This window comes from Dama dama, chromosome 16, assembly GCF_033118175.1.
Source record: "Dama dama isolate Ldn47 chromosome 16, ASM3311817v1, whole genome shotgun sequence".
NCBI lineage: Eukaryota > Metazoa > Chordata > Mammalia > Artiodactyla > Cervidae > Dama > Dama dama.
The window spans coordinates 10793466-10820144 of NC_083696.1; the positions used below are offsets into that span (position 1 = coordinate 10793466).

The following is a 26679-nucleotide window of genomic DNA, read 5'->3' on the forward strand; positions in this document are numbered from 1 at the left end:
TTGTGAGGGATGGAGATCCAAGATCAAGTTGTCAGCAGATTTGGTTTCTTCTGAGGTCTCTCCACTTACTTGTAGATGGCCACTCCCTTGCAGCATCCTCACATGGCCTATGCTCTGTGCTTACGCATCTCTGGTGCCTCTTTGCTTATTCCTCTTCTAAGGACACCAGTCATGTTGGATTAGGGCCCCATTCTTCTGACCTCTTTTAACCTTAATTACTTCCTAAAGGCTTATCTCCAAATATAGTCACATTGGGAGTTAGGGCTTCAGCTAATGAATCTGGGGGGACACAATTCAGTCCATTACTCTCAGCACTTTGGCTGCTTCTCTGTAAAATGAGGGTGATAATAATGATAGGAGTACATTTCACATAGAATTGCCATGAGAAATAAGTGAGTTACTATACATAAAGTACTTAGTGATTTCACATATGAAATGTTACCCAAAATCTATTATTTTTTAATTAATTTTTATTGGCATATAGTTGCTTTACAATGTTGTGTTTGTTTCTGCTGCTACTGCTGCTGCTAAGTCACTTCAGTCGTGTCTGACTCTGTGCAACCCCAAAGAAGGCAGCCCACCAGGCTCCCCCGTCCCTGGGATTCTCCAAGCAAGAACGCTGGAGTGGGTTGCCATTTCCTTCTCCAATGCATGAAATTTGAAAGTGAAAGTGAAGTTGCTCAGACGTGTCCGACTCTTAGTGACCCCATGGACTGCAGCCCCCCAGGCTCCTCTGTCCATGGGATTTTCCAGGCGAGAGGACTGGAGTGGGGTGCCATTGCCTCTGCACAGCAAAATGAATCAGCCATTGTTGTTGCTGTCTAGTCACTAAGTGGAGTCTGACTCTTCGTGACTTCATGGACTGTAGCACCCCAGGCTCCTCTGTCCTCCAGGGTCTCCCAGCTCAAATTCATGTATTGATTGAGTTGGTGATGCTATCTAACCATCTCACCCTCTGCCGCCGCCTTCTCCTTTTGTCTTCAACCATACATATACATGTATCCCCTCCCTTTAGGACCTCCTCCCCATAAGGAAATGATTCACACCTTCCAACAAAGCCAGAAAATTTAATTAAACAGAGTGCTATCATCAAGGTGGAGCCTCTGCAGACAGCTATTGCTTATCCTTCTGCTAGTGTCTTTTTTCAGCACTATTTTTTCCAGCTATAGCAGTTTTTCTCAACTCTTCTTTACTCTCCTTTAATAAATATGTCAATCTCGTGCTCCCCTTTAGGGCTGTTAGAGCATGTATAATAATGTAAATAACCATCATAACAAAAAAAACAATAACAATTTTTGAGAGCAAATGCATATTGGCTATTTTTTTTAATTCATATTTTTTAACCACATTTTTGTAAGGTGGTTAGGGCTTCCCCAGTGGTTCAGCCATAAAGACTCCACCTACCCATGCAGGAGTTACAGGAAATGCATGTTCGATCCCTGGGTTGGGAAGATCCCCTGCAGGAGGGAATGGAAACCCACTCCAGAATTCTTGCCTGGGAAGTCCCATGGACAGCGGAGCCTGGAGGGCTACAGTCCCTGGGGTCTCAAAAATTCGTACACAACTGAAGCGACTGAGCTAACGAGTAAGTGAATAACGTGGTTATTAATGTGAGCCCTGAGATTACAGCTTGCCATGAAAGCCTTGCCTGTTATGCACTGTGGAAGACGCAGCCTTTTCAAAGTCAAGTCTGCTCCTGCTTGGTTTGCATAGCTAGGGGTGTGGACAAATCAGCTTAGCAAACATACAGTGATGGAAATGATATGATGGCACATGAATTGCTTCTCTTCTCCGTGATAAACTGGGAACCGCTTTATCCCTAAATTCTCCAATGTGCTTTTCTAAATGTTTCCTTACATAACTGACTCAAACTTACCTTCCTTTCAACCCTTCTTGAGATTTTTCCTGGCAAAGACCGACTATCAGGAAGGAAGAGTTTTCCCCTGGAGGAGTTTCCCAAAAGAAATTTGGGTCTACCCCTGACACAAGGAAAAGTTTGCCTGAATTTATCTTGCAGCTGGACTGGAGGGGGTTGGAATTTGTTTTTCTTGGAAGCCAATCTCAAAATCCTTGTCCTTTAGTATATCATCAAGATGAGAAAATGAAAAGACGTTTCAATGTCAACTGGAACCTAGAAATGGATTTTTGTTTTACCATGCTTAAAAGAACAAACAGGGTTGGTATTTGAGCCTTTGTTATTCAGGTTCAATGTTTTCAGGGCGTCAATTCTATATTCCAAGCAAAACAAGCTCCACTGCAGAGTTAGGCTGTTCTGAAAAGTTTGCAAAAGTCAGCCTCACCCCAGAGTAGAGTAACAGTTTCTAAATTAAATCAAGTGAATATTTATTTGACCACCCACAAACTTCAGTGTGGAATTGAAGAAATTTGGACAAATTTGACATCGTCATTCAGATGTTCACAAAAAATAGATTGATAATCTAGTTGTTTTCTACCTGCCCCCAACTGCCTTGATGGCACCCTGCCAGAGACTCTACAACTTACTACAGCCACACCTGTTGTTTGTCCCTTTTTTCCTCTTTCCCTCCTGTGTCCAGGTTCTCATCCCCTCCTACCTCCCCAGAGATCTCACTCTATCTATGATCCGTTATCTATGTCCATCGGGCCCATCTCTCTTGCTTCTTCCACCTCATCTGCCTCATGGGGTTTTTCTGTCAGCCTTTTAGCTGTGCTCAAGTCTCTCCAATCTTTTATTTATTTATTTTTGGCTGCAACAGGTCTTAGCTGTGGCACTTGGGCTTAGTCATGGCGGCGCTGGGACCTAAGGAAATAAAACCTCCAGTGCACCTTTGCCTTCCATTCTACATCTCATCTTCCAGTTCTCAGTCAGACTTCCAAATAGAATGGTCTCTGCTTCTTCAACTTCCTCCTCTCATGAGAGCCCCCTCTTTTGTGCACTGGATGAACTCAAAATCAGAACTTGCTTGAAAATTAAAAACCTACGCTCCCCTTCAAACAGAACACTTACTTTGTGTTTGCAGGGATGGTAGCAAACATGCACTACAAATGTGTGCTGAGTGCCACCTTGGTCCCATGGGTTGTTCTAAATGCTTTCTCATTCCATATTCTCCATGTGCCTGTCATCCTAGAGTGTCACACTTGAATCTCTAAATTTTTTAAATATTTATTTATTTGTGTTTATTTATTTGGCTGGGCGGGGTCTTAGTTGCAGCATGTGGGATCTAGTTCCATGACCGGGGGTCAAACCCCAGGCCTCTGCATTGGGAGCTCAGAGTCTTAGCTGCTGGACCACCAGGGAAGTCCTGAAATCTCTGTGTTTTGTATTAGGGAGTGAGTTTTTAAAGATAAAATAGAAATATTTTCTATGTTTTCTTCCATTCTGAGAGTCTGACATGTGCCCTTTCCACCCCTCTGGTTGAGAATTACTGATCTAGAGAGTCAACATTTAGGGAAATAATCATTCCTTCTTTCTTCTTCGTAGACTATGGACGCAAGTTTTCTGCACCAGTGGCAATGGCATCTCCAGAAAGAATAGACAATTAGAATGCAAGCGCAGCCTTGCAATTAGGGCTTCAGAGTGCCAGGTGACCTTTTCTCTCGCAGTGGAAATGACATTGTCTTGTTTCTCTCTTAATTTGTGACTAAGAATGAATGTCATCACCCACCATCTCTTGCTCAGAAGAGATTACCAGTCACTGTATAAATAACACAGCTACACGCAATTCAATTTCCCAAGACTGCAGACCTTTAAAGGGAGATGATCTTTTAAGAAATAACAGAAAACCTGGAGAGGTGATGTTCATAGTGAGACCAAGGGACATATGAAAATACCTCCTAGCTCCAAACCCAGGAAATTATTAGCCATTCATTTATCACACACTAGAGTAAATACTATGTGAGGTCCTGTGGTCACAAGGTCAAATAAGACAAGCCTCCTTGCCCTGGTTAGAGGGAGAGAAATACACTGGAGGAGCAAAATGGAAGGAGAAGGAACCAGAGTGAAGTCTGGGCAGGATCTTGGATGATGTAATAATCAAGAGAGTCTAGGTGATGCTATGATAACAGATAAACCCTAAACATTCACAGCTTCCAACAATAAATAAAATTCATTTCTATGGACCAGGCATGGTTGCTGTACCATCTAAAACACAAGACCTCCAAAGTCTCCTTAGCACAGAAAAAGCAATGATCCTCAAAGGCCACAGTTCTTACTCACCCCACTGCTTGTCTAAGAAGTGATACATGGGACATATGATATCATATTATGCAATATTATGGCATGAGATGTTTATATCATAGTGTGCATGATGAGTGCATGGGTCATACTTATACTGAAACAGTATTTGTTGTTGATATGAAATTCAAATTTAACTGGGTATCGTATATTTTCATTTGCTAAATCTGCGAAAAATTCTTAAAGGGATGGGAATACCAGACCACCTCACCTGCCTCCTGAGAAACTTGTATGCAGGCCAGGAAGCAATAGTTAGAACTGAACATGGAACAACGGACTGGCTCCAAATTGGGAAAGGAGTACGTCAAGGCTGTATATTGTCACCCTGCTTATTTAACTTATATGTAGAGTACATCATGCAAAATGCCAGGCTGGATGAAACATAATCTGGAATCAAGACTGCTGGGAGAAATATCAATAACCTCGAATATGCAGATGACACCACCCTTATGGCAGAAAGCAAAGAGGAACTAAAAAACCTCTTGATGAAAGTGAAAGAGGAGAGTGAAAAAACTGGCCCAAAATTCAACATTCAAAAAGCTAAGATCATGGCATCCAGTCCCATCACTTCATGGCAAATAGATGGGAAACAATGGAAACAGTGAGAGACTTTATTTTCTTGGGCTCCAAAATCACTGCAGATGGTGACTGCAGCCATGAAATTAAAAGATCCTTGCTTCTTGGAAGAAAAGCTATGACCAACCTAAACCACATATTAAAAAGCAGAGACATTACTTTGCTGACAAAGGTCCATCTAGTCAAAGCTATGGTTTTTCCAGTAGTCATGTATGGATGTGAGAGTTGGACCATAAAGAAAGCGAGCATTGAAGAATTGATGCTTTTGAACTGTGGTATTGGAGAAGACTCTTGAGAGTCCCTTGGACTGCAAGGAGATCCAACCAGTCAATCCTAAAGGAAATCAGTCCTGAATATTCATTGGAAGGACTGATGCTGAAGCTGAAACTCCAATACTTTGGCCACCTGATGCAAAGAACTGACTCATTAGAAAAAACCCTGATGCTGGGAAAAGATTGAAGGCAGGAGGAGAAGGGGACAACAGAGGATGAGATGGTTGGATGGCATCACAGACTCAATGACATGAGTTTGAGCAAGTTCCGGGAGATGGTGAAGGACAGGGAAGCCTGGCGTGCTTCAGTCCATGGGGTTGCAAAGAGTTGGACACAATTGAGCGACCGAACAACAATCCTTTACTTTCAGTTGCTAAATCTGGCAGTGAAGGAAAGGTTTGCAGCATTTTGTGATCGGTTGCCACCCCCAGGATGGATGGGCCCTGAGCACCAGCCTGACATTTTGAGTGGCATGGTCACCACAGGCCCCAACGGCTCTTGCAGGCATGGAGGTTCTGCTGGGGAAGGCAGAGCGGAGTCTGGACAGCCGCCAGGAGACCACAGCTGTTGGAGGAAATGCAGAGCTGCTGGTGTGGGCGAGAGGGCTGTCTCTGTGCTGACGATCCCTCAGGAGTTCTTCCCACACACCCAGGCCAAGCCACCCACACACCTGGCCTGGAAGCTCACATGGGCTTCTAGGGTCAAAGCTGGTCCCCCGTGGTCTGATGCAGAAGCGGAGAGGAGACACTGGAGGTACTGTGTCTGTCCAAACATCCTAGCAGCCGTGCAACCCTGCTCCCTCCATACAAACTCTCATCAAAGCCACAGGGTCAGGGCTTTCCCTAGTGGTCCAGTGGTTAAGGCTCTGCCCTGCCAATGCAGGGGCGTGGGTTCAATCCGTGGCTGGGGAACTAAGAGCTCACGGGCTGCCAAAGATTTATTTTAAAGAAAGCAGCAGGTTCATCTCCCAAGCTCCTGCATCCAGGCCCAGCCCTCCATACCTCAGAACACAGGCAGCTTTCACAGCAGAGGCTGGCAGTCCCCACAACCCCTACATTTGCAGAGCCTGGGACGAGAGTAAACATGCCCCATATTGAATAATATGTCTCCCTACAAAGTTGAAAAATATCTCAAACGCTCTGACTTTTATACAGCTGAAAGTTGGCAGACTGTTAAGATGACGGAATTTCATTATTACTGCACATGTCTGGGTGTTCTCTTGAGTAGCCAGTGATGTTTGGATGAGTCATTGAATAAAGACATACACAATTTATAATATATATATATATATATGTATGCATGTACCCCCATGTTTTTCTATTCATTTTAGCAAAATTATATTGACATACTGAAGATTTTCTCATAATTTGTACAGTCTTGACAGTAAACATCCAACGCAGAGGTTGACAAACTTTTTCTATGGAAGATCACATAGTAAAAATTTTAGGTTTTGTGGGCCATATGGTTTCTTTGAAAATTACTCAACTCTGGCACTAGAATGGGCTTCACTGGTGGCTCAGAATCTGCCTGCAATGTGGGAGACCTGGGTTTGATCCCTGGGTTGGGAAGATTCCCTGGAGGAGGGCGTGGCAACCCACTCCAGTATTTTTGCCTGGAGAATCCCCATGGACAGAGGAGCCTGGCGAGCTACTGTCCATGGGGTCGAAAAGAGTTGGACAGGACTGAGCGACTAAGCACAGCACAGTCACTAGAATGTCGGGTCCGACTCTTTGTGACCCCATGGACAGATTAGTCCATGGAATTCTCCAGGCCAGAATACTGGAGTGGGTAGCCTTTCCCTTCTCCAGGGGATCTTCCCAACCCAGGGATCGAACCCAGGTCTCCCACATTGCAGGCTGATTCTTTACCAGCTAAGCCACAAGGAAAGCCCAGAATAAAAAAGCAGCCATAGACAGCTTGTAGGTGCTGAGTGACTTAGCTGTGTTCCAGTAAAACCTTACTTACAAAACAAAACCAGGTGGTGGGTCTGATTTAATCCTGCAGCATTAAAAATAAAATGTTACTGTGTTCACAGGGTACAAAATTTGAATATATTTTATCAAAAACAGTAAATCAAAATTTTAAATTATTTTAATATAATAAGAAATTGTCTTCTAAAACAGTCAAACTCTTTCATTAAAATCAATAGTAAAATACAAATTATGGTGGGATAATATCAACACTTGATGTAAAAATTGTTTAAATAAAGCTCACATTTCTTTGTAGTTTTATTTTAAAATTTTTTATTGTTAATTGGAGGATAATGACTTTACAATGTTCTGTTGGTTTCTGCCATACAACAACATGAACAACATCCCTCCCTCTGACTTTTAATTTTGTAAAGATTTGATTAAGCCTATGAAATCTAAAAAATACATCTATAAAAATAAAACTATTCACAGTCCCAGACTTTAATACTCAGTTGCCAACAGTAAAGAACTGGGATCAGCTTCCTATACATTAGATGTAGAGCAATATGTTTACAAAATTAAAAGTCACATGAATTCTTAATGTTGCAAAACATTCCTCAACGGTCAGAGGCAATGGTTGCAAAACTGCAAACTGGTGAGCCATGGATTAGCTATAACTTGAAGAAAAACAGATAGTGGACCCTCAGCACTGCTGGAAAATGGTATTTCATCATGAAAAAATCTGTTACATCCAAACTATCACAGAGAAGGGATTTAATAAATTAATCTGTGTTCTGTCTCTTTTATGTTCTTTCAGTTCTCAAACCTCCCTACCCTCGGAAGCATCTACCTCTGATGTCAGCAGTGACACAATGAGAATCTCCTGGGGCATCTGGAAGCTAGCTGCGACACTGTGTTTCAATAATGTGGGGCAACAGACGTGGAGAAACATTTCCTGAGTCTGGGTGGGGCTGATCATGGGCGTGGATGTTTAGAGTTACAAATTGCTAAGGAGGCTGAGCGATTTTTAACTTAAGGACTTTCTTTTCCGGCCACATGGGTCTTCCTTGCTTTCCTCGGGCTTTCTCTAGTTCGTAGTGAGCAGGGGCTGCTCTTCGTGGGGTGCTCAGGCTTCTCACTCTGCTGGTTTCTCTTGTGGAGCTCAAGCTGTCGGAGCACAGGCTCAGCAGTGGTGGCCCCGGTTCTTAGCTGCTCTGGGGCATGTGGAACCTTCCAGCACCAGGGGAGATTCCAAACCCTGTTCTCTGCATTGGCAGGCAGATTCTTATCCACTGCGCCACCAGGGAAGTCCCTGAGTGATTTTTGTTAAATTAATTTTCAAGTTTTTGCCAAGTCTTTTTTTTTTTTCCTTTTCTTCGTTGTAACTTCTCTGTATTAAAATGTTTTACCTTTCCCAGGCGGATGCCCAAGGTGGCAGAGCGTTGGTCCTAGGCTGATGGCCCTGTCCATCTCCCTGGGCAACCAGATGCCCTTCCCGATCAAGCAGGTACCGCTGGGCTGGGAGGTGGTGGACGTGTGCTGTGAGGGCACCAACATTTCTGGCAGTTCTGCAGAATCAAGGTAAAATCCAGATCTTCCTCTGCAAGTGGATGAACACCAATCTATCCGCAACCGCTGCCTCTTCTGAGCCGCATCTTTTGGAGGGTGCGTGGCAGGCCTTCCCCAAAACCAAGTGATGCCAGGCCACCCTGAGCCCTCAAGGTGTTTGATGGGACCCCGCTGCCCTCTGCCCAGGGAAAGCAAAGAGTGGTTCCTGTTGCCCTCAAGGCCGTTTGTGTGAAGCTTGTGTGGAAGTTTGCTTCCCCTCCGGGTTTCTGGCTCACAGGTTGGCAGCAACAGCCCCGCTGGAGGAGAAGTAGAAGGAGTGAAGGGTAAGATCGGTTACAGGAAGGAAGAACAGCTCACGAGGCTACGGAAACAGGCTGAAAAGAACGTGGAGCAGAAAACTGACGAACACGCAGACGTCCTCAAGACTTTCAGGGTCCTGATCTGAGCCTAATAAAGACTATTTATTTCTCAAATGTCTAAAAAATAAAAGTTCCTTAATTCACTCATATGACTTTCATAATCAGATGATGAACCAGAAAGGATTATTACGGGCATTAATACATTTAATTTTTGAGCAAATGTTTGTAATTGGCAGGACCCTCTGAAAAGTGGGGTTCAGAGTGGGGGGCTCTTCTTGCTATAATTAAAGAGCACCCTGACTTGGAGACACTTCCTGGGGAAAGTCTTGAAGAGCCTGGAGGCTTAGCACGGGGCATAAGCAGGAGTCTCCTTTCAATTTCTTTTTTCTTTATTAATGTGGACCACCTTCAAAGTCTTTATTAAATTTCCCACAATATTGCTTCTGTTGTTTATGTTCTGGTTTTGTGGCCCTGAGGCATGTGGGATCCTGGTTTCTCAGCCAGGGATCGAACTTACACCCCCTGCACTGGGAGCTGAATTCTCAATCACTGGACCCACCAGGAAAGACTCTCCTTTCAATTTCTGACTTTCTTCTCTGAGTGTCTCCAACCCTTAGCAAATTTCTTTGCCGTTTTTTTTTTTTTTTCCAGAGAAAAACTCTTTTCTGTCTGTCTTGTGTTCTCCTTTGGGTCCCTGTTTTCATCTTTTGAAAATCTACTCATCTTTTAGGGTCCAGTTTGAAGGCTTCCGCCTTAATGATTTCTTTCTTGTTCTGGGCAGCTGAAAGGCCCCCTAATGAAAGCCCCCACCCCCACCCCCATAGGATTTTGTTTAAGGCAGAGAAATGCTTCTTAAAACCTTGACTGACCTAGAAGCCACAGTCCTTCCTGCATCTTAGCAGAGACTACAAATTCGGCTGGAGGAAGCCATGGAGCCTTCTTGCCTGGAACTTCCCCCTTAGGCCACCCTAGACAGACAGGTCCTGGGAGCTAACCTGAGATAACTTCAGGCTCATTACTCCCAGAAAAGTTGGAAAGTTGATCTCTAGAAAGCCATTTCTAGGGTATTCTGGAGTCATTGTGTTCTAGAAGACCAGAGGTAAGTGTAATGAACTGCACCCAACAATGTAATGGGTATGCATTTAAGGTTGTACACTTGAGTTATACAAAATGTGAGTCTACTACAAGGATTTATTTTTAGGACCAGTGGGAAAAGATCCACTTGATTCTACACTGGTCAATCTATTCCCCAAGTACTGTGTTCAGTCTGGGGCATAAATAACTCTTTAGGTAGATACTGTTTAAAACAACAACAATAATCAAACACTAAGTAGTTAACCCAGAATGGTGAGACTCAAAGCTACACCCTAGAATGCCATAAGGAGGGGGAGTCCAGCTCAGATAAGCTTTGATTTGTGAAAAGGCAGATCTGGTGAGTTGAGAAGGGAGGGGTTCTGAAGAGCCACTGTGCTCACAACTTACAGTCATACCTACTGTTGTTGCTGCCTGGCACCATTTACCCTGCTGATAAAAGTGTTTCCCTGTATCGTGAATCCCTCCTTCCTGGCTCAGTCCTTGGGGTTTGGGTGAGGCTGACCCCACACTCAGGCTGAGCTCTAGTAGCTCTAGGATATTTGTTGATCCTCTTATCCAGGACCATGGTGTGGCTATGGATACCTCTGTCCCGAGGGAGAAAAAGTTTCAAGGCTTTTGTGTCACTTCTGGGGAAGAGAAGCTTTCTCTGTCCATTGGATTTGAAGCTGAGATGATGTAAGAACTGATCTGCAGCAGCTATCACGTAGTAATGCAGTGAAAACCTGAAGAACAGAGCAAGCAGAGCTAAGAGATAGAAACTGGACTCCAGGGGCACTGTTTGCGTTTCGTCAAGTCACACCTTAAGTCAGATCTGTCAGTGCACCTCTCAGATTATGGGAGTCAACAACTTCCAGTTTTGCTTTCAACATTTTGGATCATATGAAGTCATGTGAATGAAAAGTCTCCCAAGTAGTATGAAGCAGGGAAGTGAAGCAGAGGGATTCAGGAAAGAGGAACTCTGACAGCAGCTGGTAAGTTGGCAATATGGAGAGCTAGTCTGTTTGGGAAGGTGCAGGTGACTTGATTTAGATGATGTTTGACAGCCTGTGTTTTATGTGAGCGTCTAAGGTCTATGGCCTGTCAGCCCAATACTATGAGATATTGGCAAATTATTGATATACACAAGAAGTAACTGCCATGATGACAAAGAATAATTTGATTAAAAAAAATTACCTGTGAGTGCTTAGGGTTTATTCCACAAACCTGCCAGAGAAAATCAAAGCACAAGAAATCTTTTGAACTGGCTAATACAACGCTTCCTTTTCCATTACCCACTTTGGCACAGACTCAAAGTTTCTCACTCATATCCATTTGAAAACCACTGTGGGAGCAAGTCAGTACAATGTGGGGTGACATCAGAGTCCAGGAGACAGTCACTGTGGGAGACAGTCCCTTGGGGATAGATCATCCAGGAGCCATGGAGCCCTTGAATGAACAGGAAATGAGACGTGTAGGGAGGTGACTCATCTGAGGATTGTCTACATTGGCTTCCTCCAAGGATGAGTAGCTGAGCTGAATATTAACACCCACTGGCAACTGAGGACAGACAGTGACTTGACTCCAATCTTCCTTTCTTCTTCCAACATGTAGAATACTTGCTAGATACCAAGAGTTGTTCCAGATATAAGGATAGCTGGTTAATATGGCCTTCACAGCCCTGAGTCTAATGGGAAGGACAGACAATCAAATGCTGAAAAGTCACTTAAAGGGAAACTTTGGAAGTAGAAATGTATACTTAATATTTGTGGATTTCACTGTATGTAAATTATGTGTGTGTGCAGTCACTCAGTCATGTCTGACTCTTTGCAACCCCATGGACTGTTGCTCACCAGGCTCCTCTGTCCATGGAATTTTCCAGGCAAAAATACTAGTGTGGGCTGCCATTTCCTACTCTAGGGAATCTTCCCAACCCAAAGATCGAGCCTGTGATTCCTGCCTCCCCTGCATTGGCAAATGGATTGTTTACTACTGCGCCACCTGGGAATCCCATGTAAGTTTAAACAACAACAACAACCACAACAACAACAAAAAAACAGACAGGAAAAAACAAAACAGAATCTCCTAAAAGTGGAACTGGAAATCCAGGCAGGGTATTATCAGAGCACCAAAATAGAGGTTATTTGTCTAAGATATAAAGCTGATTGTGATCAGATTAATAAATGCACAAAACAGCCAATGCACCTACAACCCATGAAAACAGAAAGAGAGGCTATTCAAAAAGTGAACTTTCTATTTGAAACACCAGAATAACCTCAAGTTCAGAGATATCAGGGACAGGGAGAAGGAATTGATATGACGGTGAGCTGGTAATTAATTCATGAGTTGCAAACATCTGCACCCATTCTCTGCCGTAGAAGTGGTGGATCCCCCAGGTAAAAATTTTAAGTAAAGCTTATTGTTTGCCAAATAAGGTGAGAGTTATGATACTTGAGGCTCCCAGAGAAGGCACTGGAGCCAGAGAAAGTAGCCAGTGTACACTTTTTCCCTTCCACCCTCAAAACCATTAGAGCTAGGACCACTGTAACCAAATCTCTATTTACTCCTAAGAAAGCAGGGATTCTCACCTGGCCTTGGGAAATATAACTGAACTTCTTATTCTAAACAGATGAAAATCTCATATGAAAACTAACGGGCATTCAAAAAGCATGAAACAAATGAGGAAAACGAACATAAGTGTCATCCAATGCTACAAATAAATGAACGACCTGCTGATGAAAGTGTTAATCAAGAAAGAAAAGAACTTTAAAATACCATAGTTGGGGGACTTCCCGGGCAGTCCAGTGGTAAAAACTCTGAGGTTTCACTGCAGGGGGCACAGATTTGATCCCTGGTCTGGGAACCCAGATCCTGCATGTCATGAGGGCATGGCCAAAAAAAGAAAGTTAAAATACGATAGTTGGTATACTTGAGGAAGTCAGGAAGTTCCATTTACAGAAATAATGGCATTCTATAAAAAGAAAGAGTTCTTGGAAATTCATGCTTGGGAAAAACATCAATGCGGAAATAAAAAAATATTTCAGTGGATGAACTGAAGAGCAGAATAGGGATGAATGAAGACCAAATTGTGAACAGGAAGACAGTGTTAGAGCCGTCCTCCATATTCAGTGAATAAACGCAAAGATGATAATGAGAATAAAATACATACTGAGCCATGGAAGCTATAGGCAAACTCTTAGAAGCTGCCTACCAGACATTCCAGAGGAGAGAAATAGAATCAAGAGAATAAAAGAGTCAATGAATCAAAAGAAAAAAATGTCTCTGCTGAAGAAAGGCTCAAATCTACAAATTGAAAGGGCTCAATGAGTGCTGGGCAAGAATGATGAAAAACTACACCCTCATGAAATTTCTGAATTCCAAGGATAGACAGAAAATCCCCAAAGCTTGGGTTGAGCAGAACGAGAGACACATTACCTGGAAGGAATCGGTAATCAAATCAGTCTGTGGTTCTCATCAGCAACACTAATACAGAAGACAAAATTCTAAGGAAAGATTATTTTGAACCCAACTTAGATGCTGTTACCCTATCATTTAATTATTGTGAATTCAGAATTCCCAACTCAGTTAATCTTTAAGTAAATGATGGAAACAAAAATCAAGATATATTTGGACATGCAAAAATTCTGAAAGTTTACCGTCCAGGAACCACTTTCTGAAAGAGATACTCAACAGATGTACTAGAAGCTGAAGAAGAAGGAGGAAGGGGAGGAGCAGGAGGGTGAAATAGGAAGCCACAGGGCACAAAACCCAGCAGTTAACAAAGAAATCAGTCAAACCTGTGGCTAAGACCATTGCAAAATAATTGAGTAAACTATTTCTATTTTAAAGATTGTACTATTTGCTAAGGTCAGTGATGGGTCTTCACTGTTGGCTGGTACTTATTAAGCAAGGTATAGCTCCATCAGGCTTCAGAGCTGTTGTGAGCTTCCTTGGCAATTGTGTCAGTCATGGTTAGATGCACCCCACTTCTCAGGGCTGTGGGTGCCTGCAAGGGTCCTCAGGCTGATTCTTGGTCCGGAAATGGGCTGTCAGCAGGCTTCCTTTTGGGGTTTGTGGAACAAACATACCAACAGCTGAGGCTTCCTCTTGTGAGGCAGGTGACTCTGTGTTTGTGTGTGTGTGAGGAGAGAGAGAGAGAGAGAAATTGGGTGACAGAGCCCTAGACTTGCTTGGTGTTACCCCTCCTACCAAGGGGAGGGGGAAGGGGCAAGGACGGGCCAATACCGTGCCAGCGGCTCTCTGAACTTCAGCTGGAATGTCTGAAGTTTGCTTCCAAATCCACAGCTTCCAGGGCCTTCCCTGGTGACCCAGTGGCTAAGACTTTGCCTTCCAATGCAGGAGGTGCAGGTTGGATGCCTGGTTGAGGAACCAAGATCTCACATGCCTCAAGGCCAAAAACCAAAACATAAAATGGAAGCGATATTGTAACAAACTCAATAAAAGCTTTAAAAATGGTCCATATGAAAAAAAAATTCCAAATCTTCTATCAGAGTGCACTTGCCAGTGCAAAGTGGGGAGGGGGCCACTGTTCTGCTGAGTCACCCCTTCCCCCATGTCTGCTTTGATTTCTGAGAACCCTGGTGTCTGGATGGCTTCTCGCACAGTCAGATGTAACAGCCAGTAGTCTATTTGTTGCCCAAGCTCCACAAACTAACTGCAGGTAGGATGTTTGGTTTGTGTGTGTGTTCGGGGGAGGGAGAGGCGTGTGGAGGAAGGCAGGATAATCCCGCTTGCTGTTTCTCCCATCACAATGAAGTGTCTGAGAGTCATTGAGCTTTTAAGAATGACAAGTTTACCTGCACTTGACTTAGAGACAGTCATCAGCAGGGCTTTTCTCCATAGAGACAGGTTCCTGCTATCAGTCTGGACAAATCTGCTTAAGAGGTTGACTCCATCCTGGGAGGGTCAATGTGGCCTCTTACAGGTGGCCTGGCGGTGTTCTCAGAGGTCATGTCAGCTAGGGATAGATGTGTGTGACAAATGTGTGTGAGCGTGGAGTGTGGTGTTACAGAGGGGGCTCACTTTTATCATTTCAAGCACTCAGTTTTTCAACCAGCGTAATCCAGAGGCTTCAAATATTTAAATCATTTGCGAGTTAATGCCAACTTTAAGCAATAAGTTCAACACGCAGCTTATCAAACTCATTACAATTACATATTCAAACCATTCCTGAAACACCCACAGATAAGCAATTTATTTCCAATTTGCAAGCCTTCCAGTATTCCCAAGCCAGCCTCTGGAGAAAGCAGTAAGTCATTTCTGGTTAGGAGTGTGATGACCAAGCAAGGGATTTTTCCAGGAAAGTTCCAAGATATTTGATATCCAGCCTCCATGTCTCCCTTCTCCTTCTGGCTTTGTATCATGTCGGGATGAGAAGCCACCAGGCAAACACCAGACTTTATATTGTAAGGAGACACCCTGAAGAGCAGCCTGGGGGGAAATGTAGAGACCCTAGGACCAGTGTCCACTTTCTATTTGCTGGGCTTCTCCTCTCCACACTCCTGGCTGCCTCACAGGCCACTCAGGGCTCTCTAGGAATCCCATCCATCTATATCTCAGGGATTGGGGGATGGGGCTTTCCAAGAGACCTTTCCTATAATTCTGATTTATTAAGATCCAAAGTTAATGTGGGGAGTCCTATATGTTAGTGCCTGCCTGGTAAAATAAAAATAGGTACCTACATTTTTTTCCTCATTGATTTTTAAAAATCATTTTCATCATTTTTAAATGTACAGCTCAGTGGCATTCATCTTGTTTGCAACCATCACCACCATCCACCCACAGAACTTTTCATCTTGCAAAAGTGAAACTCTACTAATTAAACATCAACTTCCCATTTCCCTCTTCTCCAAACTCCTTCTACTTCTGTCTCTATGAATTTTCCACCTTATATAAGTGGAAACTTATAATACTTACCATAAGTACTATATTTATTCACTTAGCATAATGTTTATTTCACTTAGCATAATGTTCTCAAGTTTCATCTACAATGTAGCATGTGTCAGAATTTACTTCCTTTTTTTAAAGATTTTTTTTAATGTGGACTGTTTTTAAAGTCTTTATTGGAGTTTTTACAATATTGCTTCTGCTTCATTTTTTAAAATCTTATTATTATTATTATTATTTTTGCCAAAACTTGAGCCATGTGGGATCCTAGTTCCTTCACCAGGGATCAAAGCCTTATTCCCTCCATTGGAAGGTCAAGTCTTAACCACTGGATGGCCAGGGAAGTCCCTACTTCCATTTTAAGGTCAAATAATATTTCATTGTATGTCTCTACTACATTTTGTTTATCCACCCATTCTTTCATGGGTATTTGGATTGCTTCCATCCTCTGGCTCATGTGAATAATGCTACTGTGAACATGGGCATTCTTTGTTGTCACAGAATGTTTTGATTTTGTAGCAAGATATATTAAAATAGACTTCAGTATTTCTTAGACTTCGATGATGGGAAACAGAAATGAGTCAGGAAGCTGTCTGGATTATGTATACAAGACTGCTTGATGGCCCTTAAGATCACTTCCACAATATTGGCCAGTAAACCTCAATATTTTAGGTAGGATTTAAATATTTTATTTAATCATATGAAGGCTTACTGATGAGTAAATTACTGTAAAAAACTTTTTAAAGAGAAGTTTAAAGTTTTTTTTTAAGTGTGGAAAATGATAGTTTTTTGGAGAGTAGGAAACTGGCATTTGCTGGCCTGAAACTTGAAGAAGGAGCAGATTATAGTGAACAATATGTACACAGATGAGGAAAATAAAATGCTTTGAACTAGGAAGAAGTGTACTTTTCATTTATTTCAACAATTCTTACACATTGGTACTGGAGTAAATTTGAAAATATGATAACTGTACATTATATTAATATGTACAAAAGTTATGCATATAATTAAAAAAAATTTTAATCACATGTATTTAAAATTTTTTTCTCCTTATCTCCCATCTCTTTTAGTGGACATTTTTGTGGAGGCCATGTGGCAAATCTAATCTAACACAGTTTTCAAAGCTATCTGGTTCACTGATGTCATTTTTTCCTGTTTGAAAGCACTACTGCATACTTAATTGGGTATGTGTCTCTCTGGACATTTTATATTTTACTGGGATTTAGGAGATAGGTTCCAAATAGGAAAAGGAGTACGTCAAGGCTGTATATTGTCACCCTGCTTATTTAACTTCTATGCAGAGTACATCATGAGAAACGCTGGGCTGGAAGAAGCACAAGCTGGAATTGAGATTGCCGGGAGAAATATCAATAACCTCAGATATGCAGATGACACCACCCTTATGGCAGAAAGTGAAGAGGAACTAAAAAGCCTCTTGATGAAAGTGAAAGAGGAGAGTGAAAAAGTTGGCTTAAAGCTCAACATTCAGAAAACAAAGATCATGGCATCTGGTCCCATCACCTCATGGGAAATAGATGGGGAAACAGTGGAAACAGTGTCAGACTTTATTTTTTTGGGCTCCAAAATCACTGCGGATGGTGACTGCAGCCATGAAATTAAAAGACGCTTACTCCTTGGAAGGAAAGTTATGACCAACCTAAATAGCATATTAAAAAGCAGAGACATTACTTTGCCAACAAACGTCCATCTGGTCAAGGCTATGGTTTTTCCAGTGGTCATGTATGGATGTGAGAGTTGGACTCTGAAGAAAGCTGAGCACAGAAGAATTGATGCTTTTGAACTGTGGTGTTGGAGAAGACTCTTGAGAGTCCCTTGGACTGCAAGGAGATCCGACCAGTCCATCCTAAAGGAGATCAGTCCTGGGTGTTCATTGGAAGGACTGATGCTGAAGCTGAAACTCCAGTTCTTTGGCCACCTCATGCGAAGAGTTGACTCATTGGAAAAGACCCTGATGCTTGGAGGGATTAGGGGCAGGAGGAGAAGGGGACGACAGAGGATGAGATGGCAGGATGGCATCACCAACTTGATGGGCATGAGTTTGAGTAAACTCCGGGAGTTTGTGATGGACAGGGAGGCCTGGCGTGCTGCGATTCATGGGGTCGCAAAGAGTTGGACACGACTGAGCGACTGAACTGAACTGAGGAGACAGGAGAGAGAGCTCTTTCAGAATTTATGATGCCATCTTGAAACCAAAAGTCGTTTTTTTCTTTGATGAAACCATTAAAATCTTGATATCATGGGAAAAAAAGGTTCTCTGTAAATTCTCTTTTAGAAGACTTTGGTGTACTGACTGTGCTCTCTTAAAAGAAGAACATTTTTCTTAAGCTAAATATTTTCTTGGTAATAATCTCAATGCCAAATTTAATTAACACTGGTTCAATATTCTCTTTTATTCTAGCGACGAGTACTGATAATTTTTCATTGTGTGACTCCGTGAACTTACCATTGGGTAGGATGTAGTTTGTTTTTACAAAAAATATTTGTTTCAAAACAAAAAATGAGCCAATAAAAAGAACTGATGAAAGTCACACAATCTAATGTAGGATATAAGTGCATCATCTATTGTACTAACATAAAATTTTCAAAATTTAGAAAGACTCTGAGCTTCCAATTCAGGAGACACAGGTTTCGGGAGCTAAGATTTTACATGCCATGAGACTCACCCAAAAGATTAAAATAAATAAATAAATAAATAAATAAATAAATAAAAACCCCAATGGTGCACAACCCTCTAGAATAAAATAATCTTCAGAAGGGCTGCCACACAACACTTAGCACCCCATTGAAAAGACACCCAGTAATCTGTTGTCCATTTCCAAGTTTTGGATATTTTTTCCCTGACTTCACCAATTAAAAATGTATATGGCTTCCCCGGTGGCTCAGACAGGAAGAATCTGCTTGCAATGTGAGAGACTTGGGGTTCATTCCTGGGTTGGGAAGATCCCCTGGAGGAAGGCATGGCAACCCACTCCAGTATTCTTGCCTGGAGAATCCCGCTGGACAGAGGAGCTGGGGTGGGGGGTGGGGGAAGGGATGGGTACAGCCCATGGGGTCGCAAAGAGCCGGACCAACTGAGCGACCTAGCACAAGCACACTGACCTATACACATACACGTATTTATAAGCATATGTACACCAAAGTATTAAAATGTATGTATTTATTTTGCAGCGGAGCATGGCAGCGAAGAGGTATAGGTTGGTGAAAATGTCCTGAATGTATTTTTGTTGAAACAATGACATGATTTCAGAGTTCACGGTGAGCGGAGCTTAAAGACACTGTCTAAATAATAGGAGATAGCTTGCACTACCTGCCCTGTCCATAGTACTCCCCAAAGCAGGCCCTTATCTTCCCCAAGCAAAAAATAATTAGCAAGGAAGCCTGATGCAAAAGGGCCTAGGAAATTTATTTTTAACCACTTCTTTTTAAGGCTGCCCAGCAAGTTGAGCCCTTATATGGGTGTGGTCCTGGGTGGTGAGGGCGAGAGTGGGCCCATGGCACAGAAAGCCAGTGAGGATATGGGTGAAGAAGTGGAGGGGGCCGCTGCTCTTGGGGTGCGCCACAAAACAGACACCTCAAGCTGAAAACGTTCAAACCTGGAACTTATGTTTTCACTCCCTGCAGCCTCTCCCTACCCCAGCTTGCCACAACCCCCTTTGTGTTTCTATGTCAGCGACTCCCACCGCCATCAACCCAGCTGCCCAAACCAAACGTTCCGGTGACATCTGTCATTTCTCTTTGCTTGTCCACCACAGTCCACTGGTCATGAGATGCAGTGGATTCCACCCAATGCTACTCTCACGTGTTACTTCCCTCCACACTCCGAGCCAGTGCTCCGCTCCGGGACGTGTCCTCTCTTGCCTGGCTCTCTGAAGCAGCTCTGGGCGGGCTCCCTGCCTCCCGGGCCCCTTTCCCAGTCCTACAGAGCCAACCCGGGGAGACTTTCCGATGAGATCCCGGTGACGGCTTCTCAGCAACCTCCTTCCTGGGTTTATGAGGTCTTCTTTCTCTCCGCAGCTTACTGCCTCTCTCCAACTGTCCGTTCTGCCTCTAAGGTGGCCCCCCTCCCCATTTCTAGAATGCGCGCCCTGTGGTCTCTTTACCCACGCCTCTCACCGCTTAGATTCCTCTCTGGGCCCTTCTCACCCCCAGGTCTTCGCTTACATCTTCCTGAAGCCTCTCTGACGCCCCAAGCTGACTGTCCCGGGAGTAGCAGGAAGTCCTACCAGCTCTGAAGCCACTGACGGTCTTGTCGCCTGGTCAAGCCTGTCGCCGGGGTGGCCTGGACCGGCGGGTTTCTCGCCCTTGGCGCTCCCGCCACCTCACCCAGCTCTCTTTCAGCTCCTGAAAGATTCCTGTTCCTTCTGCCCCTCACCCCTCTTCCTTTGCCACCCCGGGAGTGCCTCCCTGAGCCCCTAGGATCCCGCGATCGTTCCACAGGCTTAGGGCACAGGACACGTTTCCTCCCGGCGCATTCGGGAACTCTACGTTCGGGTGTCACTAGGCCGGGCCCGCCGGGTGTCCCTGGGCCCCCAGCACCCGGCGCGCAGCAGGTGCACGGCCGGTGCAGGAGGGATTGCCTGAACGAGCATCCTCCGGGGCGCGGGCCTGCTGGGGAGGAAGGGCCCGCGCGCCGCTCCCCCACCCCGGGACCCCGCGGCACCCTCCGCTCCCCCGTGCGGCGCCGGAAGCGCCCAGCGCGGTCCCCTCCCCGGGGCGCCGGTCCTCTTATCTCGGCGCCTCGGGGCCGCAGGAGGAGTCCGGGTGCGCCGGGAGGGAGGCGGCGGCGGCATGGCCCGGCGACCCTGGGGCGTCGGCATCCCGCTAGGCTGCCTGCTGCTGCTGCTCAGCCTGGCCCGAGGCGCGCCCCGAGAGCGGAGCCAGGACGGTGAGTGCCGGCGGGGAGCGGGCGCGGCGCTCCCCCGCCCCTGGGCCGGGCTGGCGCGGAGCCCGGGAGTGGGGCGCAGGTCGGAGATCGGGAGGGCGGGGCTCCGAGATCCTGGTGGGCTTCCCGCGCTGGCTTCCCGGCTCTCGCACCCGGGCTGCGGGGAGCTGAGTGCCCTGCCGCCCGGCCCGCGCCCCCCGGGGACCGGGCGCGAGTGGGGGCTGGGCGCGAGCGGCGGGTGGCGGCGCCCCCTGGGAGAGCCGCGCCCCGAGCGAGAGGGCGTGGAAGGGTGTTCCGCCTGCACTGTCACGCTTCCGGCCTCTCTGTGGCTTTTGCGCGACAAATTCTTGACCCTGGAGCAGTTTTCTTCCTGCCTTTTAATTTTTAATATTTGATGAAGAACCAGGTGCTAATATGGTGAGAAAGAAGTGTAAGGAAGTTTATGGGAATAAAGCACTCATGAATCAGTTCATTCATTTAACAGATGAATGGTCCTTGAATAGTTTTCCCGAGAGAGATGTGAGGTCCCTGTGCTGGCCCTCATTGACTTCATAGTCATGTCCGACTCTTTGCGACCCCATGTACTGTAGCCCGCCTGGCTCCTCTGTCCATGGGATTCTCCAGGCAAGAATACTGGAGTGGGTTGCCATGCCTTCTTCCATGGGATCTTCCCAACCCAGGGATGGAACCCAGGTCTCCCTCATTGCAGGCAGATTCTTTATGTCAGGGAAGCCCATTCTGGAGAAGACAGACAAGCAAATAACTCATTTCCAGGCAGTTGGAGTAGTAGCCCTCCAGGTTCCTCTGTTCATGAAATTCTCCAGGGAGTGGGTTGCCAGTTCCTTCTCCAGGGGATCCTCCCAACTCAGGGCTCAAACCTGGTCTCCTGCATTACAGGCAGATTCTTTACTGCCTTGAGCCACCAGGTAAGCCCTAGGATCCCATCAGTGCTCTGAAAAGTTGAGTGGTCAGAAGAGGGAAAGACTACATCTGATTAAGGGAATCTGGTGGCCCCGAGGATGCGGTGACCCTTAAAGGGGGCCAAAAAGGATGGGTAATATTCGATATGGGAAGGTGAGGAAAAGGCATCCGAGCTCATTGCAGAGGGCACAGGCAGCTCTCCACTGAGAATGAATGAATCCCAGATGGAGGGGACAGGGTAAGAAAGCATATGAAGGCACAAACGCGCAGGGTCTGCATTTCAGTGTGACTGATGTGTAGAAGGTGGGTGGGAAATGGGGCAGAACAGTAGGTTGGATTTCACCAGAAGGCAGTGCGTTGTAGTTGGAAGACCCAGGCATTTAGACTTAGTTGTTTCTGGGCAGTGAGGAGCCATTGATAATCATTGCAGGTTTAGTACAGGGAGTGAGTGATATAAAAAATGGTACAAGAGAGACTTTTCTGTTGGTCCAGTGGGTAAGACTCCACGCTTCCACAACAGAGGGCGTGGATTCAACCCCTGATTGGGGAACTAAGATCACACATGCCAGGCAGTGCAGCCAAAAAAAGAGCTATAAGGAAATCATCTAGCTACCCTAATAAAATGAAACAGTCGTCCTGTAGTGGATGGCAAATACCATGTAAGGAGATACTCAGAGACTCTGTGGTTCCTACTCTGTTCCCCCCAATTCTTTTTACCTTGGGACTTTCACTATCACTGGATGGAATTTTTCTTGGTTGGCAAACCTGAAGTGCCCCCCTCCTTTTGTTTTAACATCAGATAGTCTGATGGGCTTTCTAACTTCATTCTCTAACTTGATCTTCCACAGCAGAGTAGATAAAAGCTTGCAGACGCTTGGAGCATACTTCAGAATCTCCGTGTGAAGACGGTAGCCTAGGAAACTGTCTACTGTGTTCCCGTTGACTTGCTGGGCTGAGCTGTTGACCAAAGTAACTACATAAGCTCAGCCATCTGCAACTGCTTAACTGCTGTGGAGTGAATCTTGGGAAATGGAAGTCAGGGTTGCCCTGGCTGATCCTCCTCTCCCTATGTCGACATTTTCCCATCATTTACAACCGTGGAGAACCTGGTGTGATCAAGGGCAGGTTTTCTTGCAGTAGACAGTGTGGGAACTGACTGGAGGCTTAGGGGCTGTTGAGGAGTTGTTACATCTCTTCTAAAAGTCCTGAGGCCTGGCCCCACAGTCATAACAGCAGGAAATGAGGACTGTATGTAGATGATAAGGTGGAAAGGAAACTGGAAGGACTTAATGACAGATGTTAAGGTTCAAGGGAACCAAAGAGGGAAGATAGAACACTACAGGTTTGGGACTGGTTGATTTGGATATATGGTTCTATAGTGCTAAGGTGTGTCCTACTCTTTGCGACCCCATGAACTGTAGCCCATTAGGTTTCTTGCCTGATTTCCCAGGCAAGAATACTGGAGTGGATTGCCATTTCCTACTCCAGGGATCTTCATGATCCAAGGATTGAACCCACTTCTTCTGCATCTCCTGCATTGGACAGGCAGGCTCTTTCCCACTAGTGCCCCATATGGTTCCATTGTTGTTGTTCAGTTGCTAAGTCATGTCTGACTCTTTGTGACCCCATGGTCTGCAGCACACCAGGCTTCCATGTCCTCACTGTTTCCCAGAGTTTGCTCAAACTAATGCCCACTGAGTTGGTGATGCCATCCAACCATCTCATCCTCTGTACCCTCCTTCTCCTCCTGCCCTCAGTTTTTCCCAGCATCAGGGTCTTTTTCAGTGAGTCAGCTCTTCACATCAGGTGGCCAAAGTTTTGGCGTTTCAGCTTCAGCATCAGTCCTTCCAGTGAATATTTAGGGTTGATTTCCTTTAGGATGGACTGGTTGGATCTCCTTGCTGTCCAAGGGACTCTCAAGAGTCTTCTCCAGCACCACAGTTTGAAAGCCTCAGTTCTTCAGCCCTCAGTCTTCTTTATGGTGCCACTGTCATGTATGGTTCTATAGGAGGACAAAAAAAGATTTGGGAAGAAAGATGCTTAGTTGTTTTGGAGATCCTGAATTTAAGGTGATGTTAGGAATTTGGAGAGATGAAATCAACAGGGAACTGAGTGTGTGGAGTGTAAGTTTCTGCAGTGATGGTGACTCAATGGTCGCTTGAAGCCTTGAGGTTGATAAGAATAAGAGGACCAAGGACAGATTCTTTTGTTCTTGTTTTTTTCCAGTTTTTTCATTATTTTTAATTGAAGGATAATTACAAAATTCTGTTGATTCCTTCCATACATCAACGTGGATCAGCCATAAGTATATACATGTTCCCTTCCTCATGAGCCTCCCTTCCACCTCCTGCCATATCCTACCCCTCTAGGTTGTCACAGAGCCCCAGTTAGAATTCCCTGAGTCAGATTCCCAGAATACAGCAGATTCCCACTGGCTATCTACTTTACATATGTTAGTGTATATGTTTCCAGGCTGCTCTCTCCATTCGTCCCACCCTCTTCTTCCTACCTGTATATCTGTCCACAAGTCTGTTCTTTTTTTGCATCTCTACTGCTACCCTGCAAATAACCTATTCATCAGTACCATTTTTCTAGGTTCCATCAATATGTGTTAATATATGATATTTGTTTTTCTCTTTCTGACTTACTTCACTCTGCATAATAGGCTCTAGGTTCATCCACCTAATTAGCACTGACTCAAATGTGTTCCTTTTTATGGCTGAGTAATATTCCATTGTATATATGTACCACAGCTTTTTCATCCGTCTGTCAATGGACATCTATGTTGCGTCCATGTCCTAGCTATTGTAAATAGTGTTGCAATGAACAGTGGAGTATGTGAGTCTTTTTTGTTTATGGTTTTCTCAGGGTATATGAGCAGTAGTGGGGTTGTTGGCTCATATGGTAGTTTTATTCCTAGTTTTTAAAGGAGTCTCCATACTGTCTTCCATAGTGGCTGTATCAATTTACATTCCCACCAACAGTGCAAGGGGGTTCCCTTTTCTCCACACCCTCTCCAGCATTTATTGTTGCTAGATTTTTTTGATGATGACCATTCTGACCAGTATGAGGTGATATGTCATTGTAAATTTGATTTGCACTTCTCTAATGATAAGCGACGTTGAGCTTCTTTTGATGTGTTTAGTAGCCATCAAGGACAGATTCTTGGAAAGACTAAGTTCAGATGGTACATGTGGAGGAGAAGGAGCAGTGCCCACATAGGTCAAAGGGAGACTGAACTAGGAGAGCATCAAGGAAACTAGAAGAATGGGAGCCATGGGAATGAAGACTGAGAACAAATCTTTAGTTCTGGTGACTCTGTCAGTTGGAGCCAGAGCTAGCTGAGCAGTGAGGGTGAGAGCCAGATGCAGAGGGCTCGAATGAATGCAGGACCTTGACTCCAGAGTAGATACTCTTTAAAGAAGATCGAAGCAAATAGGAGATTGTGTTCAGTTGGGCTGGCCAGGTCAGTGCACGATATTCTTTTTTTAGGCCAGGAGAACAGTGGTAAAGCTGTCTCCAGCACATTTTATTTTATTTTTATTTTTTTAATTGGACTATAATTACCTTATGATGCTTTGTTAGTTTCTGCTGTACAATGAAGTGAATCAGCTATATGTATGTACGTATCCCCTCTTCCGTAGACCTCCGCCCCACTCCCATCCCTCTACGTCATCACAGAGCACAGGGCTGAGCTTCTTAAGCTTTATAGCAGGTCCTCATGAGCTATCTGTTTTGTACATAGTCGTGTATATATGTCAATCCTAATTTCCCAATTCATCCCACCTTCCCCTTCCCTCCTGTGTCCACATGTCCATTCTCTACATCTGTGTCAGTATTCCTTCACTCGAAAGAGGTTCATCAGTACATCTAACACATTTTAGAATGAGATGAATTATTCAGTAGAGTGAGAAATGGAAAATGTAAAAAAAAAAAAATTGGGATTTACTGGAGAAGGTCAAAAAGCAAAGGTGGTCTGCAAGTGGGAAAGGAGAGGGGAAGGAAGGAGAAGAATGGAGACCTGCTCTTCCCTTCCCCTACAGCTGGCTACTTAGTGAGTGCTGAGCAGTTTTCAAAACCAGACCAACTGTCCTCCCTGTTGGAGGCCCCTTGGAGTTTTCCATTTCCCTTTGCAGCACCAGAGACACCACATGCATGCCTCTGTACTATATTCTGTGGGACACTACATACTTCCTTGTATACATACATATCTATATAATACCTTTGCCCTATATGCTTACACCATATTGCAGTGTAATTGTTTACTAGTGTGAGAGATCCTTGTGAGTAGGAACTGTGGTTTGTATTGGGAATCTGGTATAGAAATAATTGAAGACTACTCCATGAGAATAGGCGAAGGCTGTTTATATAGAGCTTCCTCTAGCAAGAGAGTCAGCCATCATCCCTTATGTTTGTCAGAGACTCAAAGACAGGCTGGGGAGTGTCACAACTTTACAGTGGAAAAGGGAAGTCTTCAGGTGTGCTCTGGTTGGCTGTAGGATGTTGCCATGGGGAAGCTGGAGATGGCTTCTCTCTAACAGCAGGCATCCCATTGGTTAGGGGAGTGTATTTGGCTTTCTCTGATTGGTCTTAAGTTTTAGGCATGGGCAAATATTAGGGAAACTGGCCAATACTGACTAAATCCTGATCACTTGGGACTTACTGTTACAGAGGTGGTTTGACTTACTAGACCAGTGGTTGCAGGTTGTAGGTCAGAGTTCTGTTTTTATGTATGATCTAGCCATTGTCCATTTGTATTTTCAGTCTCTCACTGGTAACATTGCTAAGTTACATTTAACTGTTATCCAAGATGCTTCACACAGCCTTTGACTGTGTGGATCACAACAAACTGTGGGAAATTCTCAAAGAGATGGGAATACCAGACCACCTCACTTGCCTCCTGAGAAACCTGCAGGCAGGTCAAGAAGCAACAGTTAGAACCAGACATGGAACAACACACTGGTTCCAAATCGGGAAA

The 26679-nt window shown here is 44.6% G+C and overlaps 1 protein-coding gene across 6 annotated transcripts in view; it reads left to right on the top strand.

Moving 5' to 3' along the window:
• The first annotated feature begins 20203 nt into the window (after window positions 1–20203).
• The window catches only part of SUSD1 (sushi domain containing 1), a 183681-nt gene continuing 177205 nt past the window's right edge, over window positions 20204–26679 (top strand). For 3 of the 6 annotated variants that reach the window (XM_061163419.1, XM_061163424.1, XM_061163423.1), the window contains exon 1: window positions 20204–20783. In XM_061163419.1, coding sequence (XP_061019402.1) covers window positions 20687–20783 — 97 coding nt within the window. In that variant the 5' untranslated portion in view covers window positions 20204–20686. The remainder of the gene's footprint in view (window positions 20784–26679) is intronic. The other 3 variants (XM_061163421.1, XM_061163420.1, XM_061163425.1) reach the window with 2 other exon arrangements.